General features: G+C 29.6%; 1 protein-coding gene across 1 annotated transcript; it reads right to left on the reverse strand.

The window, feature by feature from the left end:
* Positions 1-421: 421 nt before the first annotated feature.
* Positions 422-6,592, reverse strand: LOC135950582 (uncharacterized). The gene is made up of 2 exons (XM_065500117.1): positions 805-6,592; positions 422-735 (listed from the first exon to the last, which is right to left on the reverse strand). The coding sequence occupies exons 1-2, from the start codon at positions 6,590-6,592 to the stop codon at positions 422-424; spliced, it is 6,102 nt and encodes a 2,033-aa protein (XP_065356189.1).
* Positions 6,593-15,579: the final 8,987 nt, after the last annotated feature.

The raw sequence follows: 15,579 nt of genomic DNA on the forward strand, positions 1-15,579 counted from the left end.
AAATCCAGCGATCGTCACTATCGATACATATTTTGTCAAAGCGCCAATATAAGTCCAACTTATATACTTTTCAATACATGTTTCCGAAGTTTTCCAGCAACTAATTTCTTTGTTTATTGAATTTGTAGAAGTATTCCGTCAGGATTGCTGTGTATTGTGCGGTAAATTTTTGTTATGGTGTTTGCAGAGCTCCTTATAAATTATATTGCATTTTATGTCAAATTTCAATGTATAAATTTAAAATATTTGATCCGCAATTTCTCCCGAACAAATTCCGAGATCACCAAATGACAAAAAAGAAATCCGTATTCCAAAAAATCCAACGATTGTATCTATCGATACATAATTTGTCACAGCTGCAATATAAGTTTCACTTATATACTTATCAATCCATGTTTCCAAAGTTTTGCTATTTTCTTTTTTATTCGATTCCTAGAAGTATTCCGTCATGATAGCTGTGTATAGTGGGATAAATCTTTGCTATGCTGTTATTTGCATCCATAGTTGAAAATAACCAGTCTATATGTGTTCCGTGCTTTGTAGTTTCAATAACTTTATCAAAAATTGAAAAATATCCTTCGTCATTCAAAAAATGTTCGGCTTCGATTTCCTCCGTTTTACGACATATGTTGAAATCTCCAATTATATAAACTTTTTCGGTTGTATTGCCAATGCGATTCCTCAGTTTATATATTGCCTGTCGTATTAGCGTGATAAATTCGATTTGAGGAAAACCTGGAGTTTTGTAAAGTACAATATAAAAAATTTCCTGGAACCGAAAAATTATATATTGCAAAGCTTTACCATTGATGCAGTGTTCTTCCTCGAACAAATATTCGGCATCTTCTATTTTATTGTTCCCGATGTACACTATTACTCCTTTTTTATGTCGTTGTCTTAGTTCTCCTTGAGCTATATTATTGCAATGAAGTCGGCTCAGCACAGTGAAGTTTGTCAGCATGTTATCTTCTTCGGGAAAACTCCAAGTTTCAACAAAACAAATAATGTTAGCACGCATTATTGTGGGATCTGTAGAAATGTCTTCGTGATGTGCTTGAAGACTTTGTATGTTTTGATAATATAATTTTCTTAACCCGTTGTTGCTCATAAAATCAAAGTTTGTACGTACTCTTTCTGAACGCAAACGTTCGAGTTCTATTTTGACAGGATCCGAAGTCTTAAGAGGCCTAGGAGGATTAAAGTTTCCAATTATATGAAGTCCAGATGCACATGTTGCTCTACTACAAGCCACGTACAAAGCTGATCTATTCATTCTATTGTGGGTATGAACAACTACTTTAGAGTATGTAGCACCTTGGCTTTTGTGGATAGTTATGCCTTCTGCTATAACTAATGGGAACTGAGTCCTCTCAATTGTTATATTATCATTACTTTTAAATTGAAAAGTCCTTACACATTTTTCTACTGGAGTCCAAGTTAACTCAGTTACATGAGGTTTTTGTCGCCGAGCTTCAACACCAACATTTTCTTCTGAAAATAAAACCCAAATAGTTGTTGGATTTCCTGTTTGAATATTTATTTCTACATCCATCAGAACTCCAGCTGCTCCATTTACAAGACCATCGCTTGTATTAATGTTAACTGTCATCATATATTTAGCAGTTGATTTTAGTTTCAGCTCTCCACAAAGTCCTTGTGTTTCTGAAGTTTTCATTTTTGAAACCATGTTTAAAATTCTGTTTCTTTGTTCGATTGGTAAAGTATCAGACTTTATAAAGTCAAAGGATTTTGATGAATATTCATTTGTGCAAATTTGTTGCAATCTTAATAAATTGTAATGTTCGGCTTCTGCATTAGACCAAAATAAGTGGATTGCTTCTGATGGCAAAATCGTTGTGTTTTGTACAATTCTCGATTTAATAAGATTTATATGTGTCTCATCCATTTCTCCAATAGCCAATGAATTTAAGGCATGAGCAAAACTGCAGTCATCTCGTTGTCTCATTATTTCAGTTAATTCGAAAAATTTAAAAATACTCCAAAGGCTTTCTCCAGCAATAACTCCATATGGATTCGATGTATTGATGCTAAAAATCCATTTGTCTCCAACTGGCGGTAGTTGCTTCAAGTCTCCAAATACTAATATTGATATTCCGCCAAACGCAGTAGTACTTTTGAAGATTTGTTTTAATCTGGCATCCAAGTAATTTAACATTCTCGCACCAACCATAGAAATTTCATCAATAATAAGAACTTTTAAATCCATAAATCTAGCGTAGAGTGAATTTACCACATCGTTGCTAAGGGGACGAATTTCTCCAGAATATTGATTTACTGGTAACGAAAACAACGAATGCAACGTCGCTCCACCTATACCGAAAGCAGCTTTTCCAGTTGGCGCGCTCAATAAAACCTTCACTAAATCCGGGTTGGATCCTGGAACAGAGTTAAAACGTTGTGTTACTGACTGATAGATAGTTTTAATTAGTCTGCTCTTTCCAACCCCTGCACCACCACTTATAAATTCGCAGAATTTAATGTTGTCCACAACGTTTCTTAATAAATGGTGCAAATATTCGCGTTGTTTAACATTTAATGTTCTTACAGATGCCAATAAATCATTCCTGTTTATTAATGGGGGTAATCTGATTATTCGTATATCAGTAGTGTTTTCATCATCATCATTTCTTCGATTGCCGCCGGTAATATTTAATATGTTAATATTTTCATCTACACCAGGAACTGCCAATGCTCTGAATTCATCGTCAAGAATTTGAGTTGTAGCTAAATTATCCCCTAGCATGTCTTCGTTTGCTTCTTGATGGAATCGTTGAAGAATTTCATCCAATTCACCTTCCTTAAGCCTTTCGAATAATATCCTATTACTTTCAATAATATTCTTGTGAGTACTGCATGTTTGCTCATTGTTATTATTTAATACCTCGATCTGTTCGTCGCGCCATGGCAAATAGAGCATAATAAGGTTGCGAAAATATTCTTCTCTTGTTATTTCGACGCTAAATTTCGGAAATCTAATGATGGCTGCATTTCTTCTCTTATATATATATCCAGAATTGTTCTTTAATTGAAGTGGAATTCCTACTTCATTAATATTAATGTCTTCTTCCTGGTAGTCATCTTCTTCTTCTTGAAACCGTGTGTTTCTACGTAGTTTCTTTGAATACGTATAATAAGCTGCAAAGTATGCTAAACAAACATCATTTATTATATCTGGACGTTGAATGTAATGGTCCAAGATGTTATTTTGAAAAACATTTGTTGAATCTTCTGGCAAATCTTGAAGTTCTGATCTAGGTTTCAAAATTCGAACCCGTTTTTCTGGTGGTAATGTATTTACGAAGACTTCAGCATTGCTACATTGGGAGAGATGCATTCCAAGGATGTTATATGAAGCTTCTTGTGCGGAAACTTCCGAAGCTGAAATGAATTTATTTCCGATGTGTTGGAGTCTCTGCTTAACGCTAAAATTTCCCGTCCGTATTTCGTTCATTGTTTCCTGAAGTAATCTTGATACTCCTCTATTAGATTTATTTATGTAGTTTACAATATACGATACACATGCGTATGCATCTAATACATATTGTATGTCCATATTTGCTCTTTGCATTGAAAGTATTTTTGCATTGAATGCATTAATGCATCTATCTTTGAAGGCTCTCTTTAAAAATACTCGGGGCTTTTTTAAGGAAGATCTTAAGGCAAAAATGTAATCCTCATATGTTAAATTTATCCTTTCATCTGCCAAAAAAGTTTGAAATGTAGAAAATATATTAACGTCCTCATCAGATAAATTGGCATTTAAAGCGTTATGAATTTTTTCATAGTTCCTTTGATGTTTTTCTAACAAATTTTTATCGATGTCATCCGGAAGTGGGACAAGAATTTCTGTATTTGGTAAAGGGGGATAAGGTATATGAAATCTGCATATCTTTTGTCCACGAATTTCTCTTTGGCATGTCCTATTGTGGTTATGTCTTTGATAAGAAACATAATTTGCCAATTCCATTATTGTTGAATCCGTCGTTATAAACGCATCAATAAAACTGACTACTTCTGGAAAAGTAGTCTGATCATTTATATTAAATATAGGCGCATTATCCATCCAATATATGCCGTGAACATGCGGCGATCCTCTTTGTTGAAATTCTATTCTCCAATAGAATTTAATTACTTTATGCTGATCAAATATACCTCCAGCAGCTTTAAAATGCTTGAAAAGATGTCGTATCCTCTGATCAAAGTAACGTGAACACGTTATTGGGTCCGTTCTTATTAAATTATATTTTTCCAGGGTAGTCAGACTCATCGCTTCTTCTTCCGTAATAATTCTATTTTGAATAACTTTCGCTAAAATTACTAGTAGTTCAGGCCACTGTGACTCTGCTGCCGACAAAGTAATGAAAAAAGTTGGTAAACCAAATTGGCGTATCATCGCTAAAACTTTTTTCTTCTCTCCTTCCCAGTGTGCTGGGGAAGACCGAATGCCTTTTAAGATATGATATCCTTCGTCATGTTGTACTAGGTTTTGTATAAAATTCTCATCTAACATATTTCCAGCAGTATGTCGGTTAGATCCCACCTTTTTCCGCAGACATGTTGATATACTATTCTTTATTCGTGATAATTCCAACTTTTTATATGAATATAAAATTTTGTCTACTCGTGCACATCTTCTGTCGTACCGTCTTGCTTCAGATTTAATAATTTTTCCGACTGTAGCTGTACATGTCCTCTTAACACCACAGTATATAGTTGGATATGATAATTCTTCCGAATCTTCATCAAAAAGCATATCTAATGGTCTTTGTCCTTCTCCTGGGGCAATGCAAATTCGTTGTAATGGGATGTTTTCTACGGGAATATTTTCCAAGAGGGTTTCCTGAGGATTAGCTTCTTCTGGAACGTTTACATCTGTATCATCAGTAATTAATCTTTCAACTATAGTCCGATCTTCCATATTAGATATAAACGGTATTTCATCGTTTTGACCTACGGTATCCAACCAATCATCGGAAATAGTTATATTGTGTTTCCTATATAAATCCGTATTCACCAAGTATTGAACTGCTCCTATTATTATCCTTGGTCTTATAGTCTCAGTCATAAAGCTGTGATTATACTCTAATCTCCTTTTAAGATGAACTTGAATGACTTCTGTTTGGTCAAATCTTCGTGGAAGAACATTAACAGTCTTATCTAGCTGAATTGGCACATTTACAACTGCTCCTCTAATAGCGCATTGGCGATTATATCCCAATGATACTATTCGCATGAAAGGTATTCTCGGCGCCACAAATCGTTCTTCTAAAGATGTCAAGTCCTTTAATTCATTGGGTATTTCAGGGAAATGTAATCCATTAATTAAGCAAATGGTGGGAATTTTTCCTCCTTTAACAATTTTGCAACATGTACTGCAAAACTTATAAATATTCTCATCAGAAGGGAAAATATCTGCTAAAAAGAAAGCGTGATGTAAATGCTCAAAGTTATTTCTGCACAATTTCTTTATCTGGTTGGGGAACCAAAGACCACCGCAACAAACACAAACTTCTGTAGGTCCATTCTTAATGTTTAAATTAAATTGCTGAAGCATTCTGCATGAATGTCTCTGTGAATCCGCTTCTAAGCGTTGAACTCTTGATTCCGGGGAAAGTGCTTGCCTGTTATTTATATTCCTCTCAGCTTGCCTGGTGTTTTCATTAATTCGATTAATGGGATTCATTCGATGTAATCGAATGCGACCATTTTGCATATTATGTAAATCCTCTGTTTGGATTCTTGCAGTACCTCTTGATTCCCGACGTAATATTGTATTAGATTGTTGCTCAAGAGAAAGGGGATCTGAACGTCTAAGTGAATGTGCGATAGCATCCCGTTCACGCTCTGTTTCTCGATTCTCCGGAATTTGCCGCCAATGTGAGTGTTCCGCAGTATTTCGTACTTGCTCAGCTGTTCGATTTAGAGGATCAGAACGTCTAGAAGAATGTGCTAAGGCGTCCCGTTCTCGTTCTAATTCCCTCAATTCTGGTATTTCGCGCCGTCTTATATGTTCCTCGGTGTTGCGTGCTTGCTCAGCAGCATTGATTAGAGGATCTGAACGTCTAGAAGAATGTGCTGAGGCGTCCCGTTCACGTTCTAATTCCCTTACCTCTGGTATTTCCCGCCGTCTTGTATGTTCCACACTGTTGCGTTCTTGCTCAGCAGCACGGTTTAAAGGATCGGATCGTCTAGAGGAATGAGCTAAAGCGTCCCGTTCACGTTCTAGGCCTCTATATTCCAGATTTTCCCGTCGTTGCGAGTGATCCAGAGTATTTCGTACTTGCTCCATAGAACGAAGTAGTGTATCCGATCGTCTGGCCGAATGCGATAACGAATCTCGTTCACGTGCTAGTTCGCGTAATTCAGAGGATTGTCTCGATCTTCTTAGATTTTGGTTATTCCGATTCCTACGTTGTTGATTTTCCCGATATTCTTCATTTTCTCTGCGCAATGACAACATTTCGGAATTTCTAATTCGATCTTCTTCCCCATTTTGTTCGCGATAATTTGCTAAATTTTGCTGCATAGCTCGTCTACGTTGTTCCGCAGATGTCTTGCGTAGTCTGGGCATGTTTATATAAAAGTAAATAAACTGTATGGTGGGAAAAAATAATGTTTGGGAAAAAACATAATATAAATATAATAATTAAATAACCTGTTATACAATAAAATAAAAAACAAAAATATATGAAACTTAAATTAGTGGTTTCCATTAGATTTCCACATAGTTTATTATATTAATTTACAAAAAACAAAAGCTTTCCTAAGTTCAGCATAATTACCATGATTATAAAGTTTCTTTCTTGATTGATATATAATAAAAATTAATTTGTGCAATTATGTTTATTTGAAGTTTATATGGAGCTAAACCATTGAACCGATCTTCTTGAAACTTTCCCAACGTATTTCTGAGTTATCGAAATGGTGGTTTGAGAAAACAATTTTAGTACGTCATTATGTAATTAGTATGTCACCATCCATAGAAATTTAAAATTTATTATCGTATATCTATGAAACTATGTTAGTCTTCAAACTTTGTTAATAATAATAATAAACATATTAGAGTCAAAAATGTCGGGATTAGGAATAGTGGGCACAGCACATCTCAAATAAATGCACTTTATTATATATCTTGGAACTTTGCTATTAATATGTAGCAGCAAAAAATGGTGGCAGTTATAGTAGGCGTAGCAGCTCCCTTACAAATTCAATATTTATTTTATGAAGGGTACAGAAGCAAAGTACAAAAAGTAAATTTTTTGTAAACTTATAACAGTGGCACCAACATGCATAGAAGAACATGGTTCGGAATGGTTATGACTACAATGTGATCTTTGCAACAATATATATGGTCAATTCATAAGGTCTCCTATCATGTCATATTGTCCTAATATTTCACGGCTCGGCGGCTCGGCTTAACCGACTCTTAGATGTTCGGCGCAGGTCTCTGCTGCACAGTGGGACAGAATCAAATTTTTTTGGAAATAAATCAGGCATTTCTAATCGGTATAAAATTTGATGCGGACGTAGCCAAGGAGTATTCGATTTTAAGTTATTAAAATGGACCATACAATTTTTCCAGGGGTAGCGCTATGGGGGCTCAAAGTAGGGTACCTTCGACATGTAAAATTTTTAATATTTATCTCTTATAATATCCGAGTTAATGCCTATAACTCGGAAATTATAAGAGATAAAAATATAAATTTTAAAATTTTGCCATACCTTGGTCCGCTTTTTAAAAAATATATGTAGGTCGTACTTTTGTACCAAACGGGCTCGAATTTTTTGTTAGTTAGACAACTAAATTATCAATAATATACAAAAGATTTCAGAGTAATATCGATTATAGATCCAAAAATAAAAGATTTTCCATTTAAGAATTCAACATATAGTAGAATTTTGCTGTTTTTTGGGTGAAAATGTGACTTAACTTTTTTTTATTAAAAAAAAACTTTCTTTAAGAACATATAACCATTTTATGTTTTTCAGTAAGGTATCTTTACGGAAAACATTCTTGTATAAAAAAAACATGTCCTATTTTTCGAATATGTCGTCCCTACGCCCTTCGGAATTTGACCTATTTTTTTTTTATCAAAATTTCAACTTTGCGTCACTGTTCTAAAATCCCAGAGCTGGGATCAGAAAACCGAAAGCAGTTTTGGAAATCTTGATGAGTATGTTCCCAGCTCCAAAGGAAATGTGAACCCTATAGCCAAAATTGTAAAAATACCATTTTTGGGATTTTCGCTCCAATTTTTAGGAATTGCGGAATTCCCTTTGATCTTTTGACAAGTTTTTTTATTTTTTAGAATGACAAATGTAATTAACGTTGAAAATTTCATTTAGTTTTGGTAATAAATAAAGATTTTATTACATATTTATTGAATTTCTAAAATTAAAATTTGTATCAAAATTTTGGAGTTTTAATCTAATTGAGATATTGACTTTTTTTGTAAGACCAAAAATTAAGTTATCTAAGCTACGCCCAAGTCAAATTTTATCCCGATCGGACCAACCGTTTAGAAATGCCAGATTTATTTCCAAAAAGTGTTTGTAATTTTCATTCGCTCTATAGTTTTATTTGTATATGTAGAAGTTGACAGCCCCAGTAACTCCTTATGAACTTAGAATTATTGGTAGTATTGTTAAGAGTTCCAGAGTTGCAGATATGCTTGGATTCCTATTACGTCTTGTCTTTGTTAGAATTCTAAGTAAATGCTAAGTATGTTTGATCATCAATGAAGGTGATTGCAACAATCTTACAATTGAAATGGGTTCTATCTTCCCATAGGAATATAATATCCCAATGTTATTCATATTTTCGAAAGTATTTTCCATAAACAATAATGTGTAAAATAGTATTTTCAAAAGAAAATATTATGTATAACAAGTATTATCCATGGGAAATATTATGTATAACAGTATTTTCCATAGTAAATATTATGTATAACCATAAGAAAATATTGTGTATAACTATATTTTCCATAAAAAGTATTGCATATAACAGTATTTTGTGTACAAAATATTGTGTATAACAGTATTTTCCATAGAAACTATTGCATATAACAGTAATTTCCATACAAAATATTGTATATATCAGTAATTTAAATATAAAGTATTGTATATAACAGTATTCTCCATAGAAACTATTGTAAACTACAGTATTTTCCATAAAAAGTATTGTTGATAACAGTATTTTCAATAGTAAATATTGTGTACAACAGTATTCTCCATAGAAACTATTGTGTATAACAGTATTTACCATAGTAAATATTGTGTATAACAGTATTTTCCATAGAAAGTATTGTGTGTATTTTCCTTAGAAAGAATTGTATATAACAGTATTTACCATAGTATATATTGTGTATAACAGTATTTTCCATAGTAAATATTGTGTATAACAGTAGTTTCCATAGAAAGTATTGTGTATAACAGTATTTTCCATAGAAAGTATTGTGTATACTAATATTTTCCATAGTAAATATTGTGTATAACAGTATTTTCCATAGAAGGTATTGTGTATAACAGTTTTTTCCATAGAAAGTATTGTGTGTAACAGTATTTTCCATAGTAAATATTGTGTATAACAGTATTTACCATAGCAAATATTGTGTATAACAGTATTTTCCATAGAAAGTATTGTGTATACCAGTATTTTCCATAGAAAATATTGTGTATAACAGTATTTTCCATAGTAAATATTGTGTATAACAGTATTTTCCATAGAAAGTATTGTGTATACCAGTATTTTCCATAGAAAGTATTGTGTATAACAGTATTTTCAATAGTAAATATTGTGTACAACAGTATTTTCCATAGAAAGTATTGTGTATAACAGTTTTTTCCATAGAAAGTATTGTGTATAACAGTATTTTCAATAGTAAATATTGTGTATAACAGTATTTTCCATAGAAACTATTGTGTATAACAGTATTTTCCATAAAAAGTATTGTGTATAACAGTATGTTCAATAGTAAATATTGTGTATAACAGTATTTTCCATAGAAAATATTGTGTATAATAGTATTGTCCATAGAAAGTATTGTGTATAATAGTATTTTCAATAGTAAATATTGTGTACAACAGTATTTTCCATAGAAAGTATTGTGTATAACAGTATTTTCCATAGTAAATATTGTGTATAACAGTATTTTCCATAGAAAGTATTGTGTATACCAATATTTTCCATAAAAAGTATTGTGTATAACAGCATTTTCAATAGTAAATATTGTGTATAACAGTATTTTCCATAGAAACTATTGTGTATAACAGTATTTTCCATAAAAAGTATTGTGTATAACAGTATTTTCAATAGTAAATATTGTGTATAACAGTTTTTTCCATAGAAAGTATTGTGTATAACAGTATTTTCCATAAAAAGTATGATGTAGAACAGTATTTTCCATAGTAAATATTGTGTATAAAAGTATTTTCCATAGAAACTATTGTGTATAACAGTATTTTCCATAAAAAGTATTGTGTATAACAGTATTTTCAATAGTAAATATTGTGTATAACAGTATTTTCCATAGAAAGTATTGTGTATACCAATATTATAACAGTATTTTCAATAGTAAATATTGTGTACAACAGTATTTTCCATAGAAAGTATTGCGTATAACAGTATTTTCCATAGTAAATATTGTGTATAACAGTATTTTCCATAGAAGGTATTGTGTATACCAATATTTTCCATAAAAAGTATTGTGTATAACAGTATTTTCAATAGTAAATATTGTGTATAACAGTATTTTCAATAGAAAGTATTGTGTGTACCAGTATTTTCAATAGTAAATATTGTGTATAACAGTATTTTCAATAGAAAGAATTGTGTATACCAATATTTTCCATAAAAAGTATTGTGTATAACAGTATTTTCAATAGTAAATATTGTAGTATTTTCCATAAAAAGTATTGTGTATAACAGTATTTTCAATAGTAAATATTGTGTATAACAGTATTTTCAATAGTAAATATTGTGTATAACAGTATTTTCCATAGAAAGTATTGTGTATAACAGTATTTTCAATAGTAAATATTGTGTATAATAGTATTTTCCATAAAAAGTATTGTGTATAACAGTATTTTCAATAGTAAATATTGTGTATAACAGTATTTTCAATAGTAAATATTGTGTATAACAGTATTTTCCATAAAAAGTATTGTGTATAACAGTATTTTCAATAGTAAATATTGTGTATAACAGTTTTGTCCATAGAAAGTATTGTGTATAACAGTATTTTCAATAGTAAATATTGTGTATACCAATATTTTCCATAGAAAGTATTGTGTATAACAGTATTTTCAATAGTAAATATTGTGTATAACAGTATTTTCCATAAAAAGTATGATGTAGAACAGTATTTTCCATAGTAAATATTGTGTATAAAAGTATTTTCCATAGAAACTATTGTGTATAACAGTATTTTCCATAAAAAGTATTGTGTATAACAGTATTTTCAATAGTAAATATTGTGTATAACAGTATTTTCCATAGAAAGTATTGTGTATACCAATATTTTCCATAAAAATTATATGTGTATAAGAGTATTTTCAATAGTAAATATTGTGTACAACAGTATTTTCCATAGAAAGTATTGCGTATAACAGTATTTTCCATAGTAAATATTGTGTATAACAGAATTTTCCATAGAAAGTATTGTGTATACCAGTATTTTCCATAGAAAGTATTGTGTATAACAGTATTTTCCATAGAAAATATTGTGTATAATAGTATTGTCCATAGAAAGTATTGTGTATAATAGTATTTTCAATAGTAAATATTGTGTATAACAGAATTTTCCATAGAAAGTATTGTGTATAACAGTATTTTCCTTAGAAATAATTGTATATAACAGTATTTACCATAGAAATTATTGTGTATACGAATATTTTCCATAGAAAGTATTGTGTATAACAGTATTTACCATAGTAAATTTTGTGTATAACAGTATTTTCCATAGTAAATATTGTGTATAACAGTACTTTCCATAGAAAGTATTGAGTATACCAATATTTTCCATAGTAAATATTGTGTATACCAGTATTTTCCTTAGAAAGAATTGTATATAACAGTATTTACCATAGTAAATATTGTGTATAACAGTATTTTCCATAGTAAATATTGTGTATAACAGTACTTTCCATAGAAAGTATTGTGTATACCAGTATTTTCCATAGAAAGTATTGTGTATAACAGTATTTTCAATAGTAAATATTGTGTACAACAGTATTTTCCATAGAAAGTATTGTGTATAACAGTATTTTCCATAGTAAATATTGTGTGTAACAGTATTTTCCATAGAAAGTATTGTGTATACCAGTATTTTCCTTAGAAAGAATTGTATATAACAGTATTTACCATAGTAAATATTGTGTATAACAGTATTTTCCATAGAAAGTATTGTGTATAACAGTATTTTCCATAGTAAATATTGTGTGTAACAGTATTTTCCATAGAAAGTATTGTGTATACCAGTATTTTCCATAAAAAGTATTGTGTATAACAGTATTTTCAATAGTAAATATTGTGTATAACAGTATTTTGCATAGAAAGTATTGTGTATAACAGTATTTTCCATAGTAAATATTGTGTATAACAGTATTTTCCATAGAAAGTATTGTGTATACCAATATTTTCCATAAAAAGTATTGTGTATAACAGTATTTTCCAAAGTAAATATTGTGTAACAGTTTTTAAAACAGTATTTTAAAAAGTATTGTGTATAACAGTATTTTCAAAAGTAAATATTGTGTACAACAGTATTTTCAATAGTAAATATTGTGTACAACAGTATTTTCCATAGAAAGTATTGTGTATAACAGTATTTTCCATAATAAATATTGTGTATAACAGTATTTTCCATAGAAAGTATTGTGTATACCAGTATTTTCCATAAAAAGTATTAAGTATAACAGTATTTTCAATAGTAAATATTGTGTACAACAGTATTTTCCATAGAAAGTATTGTGTATAACAGTATTTTCCATAGTAAATATTGTGTATAACAGTATTTTCCATAGAAAGTATTGTGTACAACAGTATTTTCCATAGAAAGTATTGTGTATAACAGTATTTTCCATAATAAATATTGTGTATAACAGTATTTTCCATAGAAAGTATTGTGTATACCAGTATTTTCCATAGAAAGTATTGTGTATAACAGTATTTTCAATAGTAAATATTGTGTACAACAGTATTTTCCATAGAAAGTATTGTGTATAACAGTATTTTCCATAGAAAGTATTGTGTATAACAGTATTTTCAATAGTAAATATTGTGTATAACAGTATTTTCCATAGAAAGTATTGTGTATACCAATATTTTCCATAAAAAGTATTAAGTATAACAGTATTTTCAATAGTAAATATTGTGTATAACAGTATTTTCCATAGAAAGTATTGTGTATAACAGTATTTTCCATAGTAAATATTGTGTATAACAGTATTTTCCATAGAAAGTATTGTGTATACCAATATTTTCCATAAAAAGTATTGTGTATAACAGTATTTTCAATAGTAAATATTGTGTATAACAGTATTTTCAATAGTAAATATTGTGTACAACAGTATTTTCCATAGAAAGTATTGTGTATAACAGTATTTTCCATAGTAAATATTGTGTATAACAGTATTTTCCATAGAAAGTATTGTGTACAACAGTATTTTCCATAGAAAGTATTGTGTATAACAGTATTTTCCATAATAAATATTGTGTATAACAGTATTTTCCATAGAAAGTATTGTGTATACCAGTATTTTCCATAGAAAGTATTGTGTATAACAGTATTTTCAATAGTAAATATTGTGTACAACAGTATTTTCCATAGAAAGTATTGTGTATAACAGTATTTTCCATAGAAAGTATTGTGTATATCAGTATTTTCAATAGTAAATATTGTGTATAACAGTTTTTTCCATAGAAAGTATTGTGTATAACAGTATTTTCAATAGTAAATATTGTGTAGAACAGTATTTTCCATAAAAAGTATTATGTAGAACAGTATTTTCCATAGTAAATATTGTGTATAAAAGTATTTTCCATAGAAACTATTGTGTATACCAGTATTTTCCATAGAAAGTATTGTGTATAACAGTATTTTCAATAGTAAATATTGTGTACAACAGTATTTTCCATAGAAAGTATTGTGTATAACAGTATTTTCCATAGAAAGTATTGTGTATAACAGTATTTTCAATAGTAAATATTGTGTATAAAAGTTTTTTCCATAAAAAGTATTATGTAGAACAGTATTTTCCATAGTAAATATTGTGTATAAAAGTATTTTCCATAGAAACTATTGTGTATAACAGTATTTTCCATAGAAAGTATTGTGTATAACAGTATTTTCCATAATAAATATTGTGTATAACAGTATTTTCCATAGAAACTATTGTGTATACCAGTATTTTCCATAGAAAGTATTGTGTATAACAGTATTTTCAATAGTAAATATTGTGTACAACAGTATTTTCCATAGAAAGTATTGTGTATAACAGTATTTTCCATAGAAAGTATTGTGTATAACAGTATTTTCAATAGTAAATATTGTGTATAACATTATTTTCCATAAAAAGTATTATGTAGAACAGTATTTTCCATAGTAAATATTGTGTATAAAAGTATTTTCCATAGAAACTATTGTGTATAACAGTATTTTCCATAAAAAGTATTGTGTATAACAGTATTTTCAATAGTAAATATTGTGTACAACAGTATTTTCCATAGAAAGTATTGTGTATAACAGTATTTTCCATAGAAAGTATTGTGTATAACAGTATTTTCAATAGCAAATATTGTGTATAACAGTTTTTTCCATAGAAAGTGTTGTGTATAACAGTATTTTCCATAAAAGTATTGTGTATAACAGTATTTTCAATAGTAAATATTGTGTATAAGAGTTTTTTCCATAGAAAGTATTGTGTATAACAGTATTTTCAATAGTAAATATTGTGTATAACAGTATTTTCCATAAAAAGTATGATGTAGAACAGTATTTTCCATAGTAAATATTGTGTATAAAAGTATTTTCCATAGAAACTATTGTGTATAACAGTATTTTCCATAAAAAGTATTGTGTATAACAGTATTTTCAATAGTAAATATTGTGTATAACAGTATTTTCCATAGAAAGTATTGTGTATACCAATATTTTCCATAAAAATTATATGTGTATAACAGTATTTTCAATAGTAAATATTCTGTACAACAGTATTTTCCATAGAAAGTATTGCGTATAACAGTATTTTCCATAGTAAATATATATATATAACAGTATTTTCCATAGAAAGTATTGTGTATACCAATATTTTCCATAAAAAGTATTGTGTATAACAGTATTTTCAATAGTAAATATTGTGTATAACAGTATTTTCCATAGAAAGTATTGTGTGTACCAGTATTTTCAATAGTAAATATTGTGTGTAACAGTATTTTCCATAGAAAGTATTGTGTATAACAGTATTTTCAATAGTAAATATTGTGTATAACAGTATTTTCAATAGAAAGTATTGTGTATACCAATATTTTCCATAAAAAGTATTGTGTATAACAGTATT

Source organism: Calliphora vicina, chromosome 2 (assembly GCF_958450345.1).
Source record: "Calliphora vicina chromosome 2, idCalVici1.1, whole genome shotgun sequence".
In the NCBI taxonomy this organism is placed as follows: Eukaryota; Metazoa; Arthropoda; class Insecta; order Diptera; family Calliphoridae; genus Calliphora; species Calliphora vicina.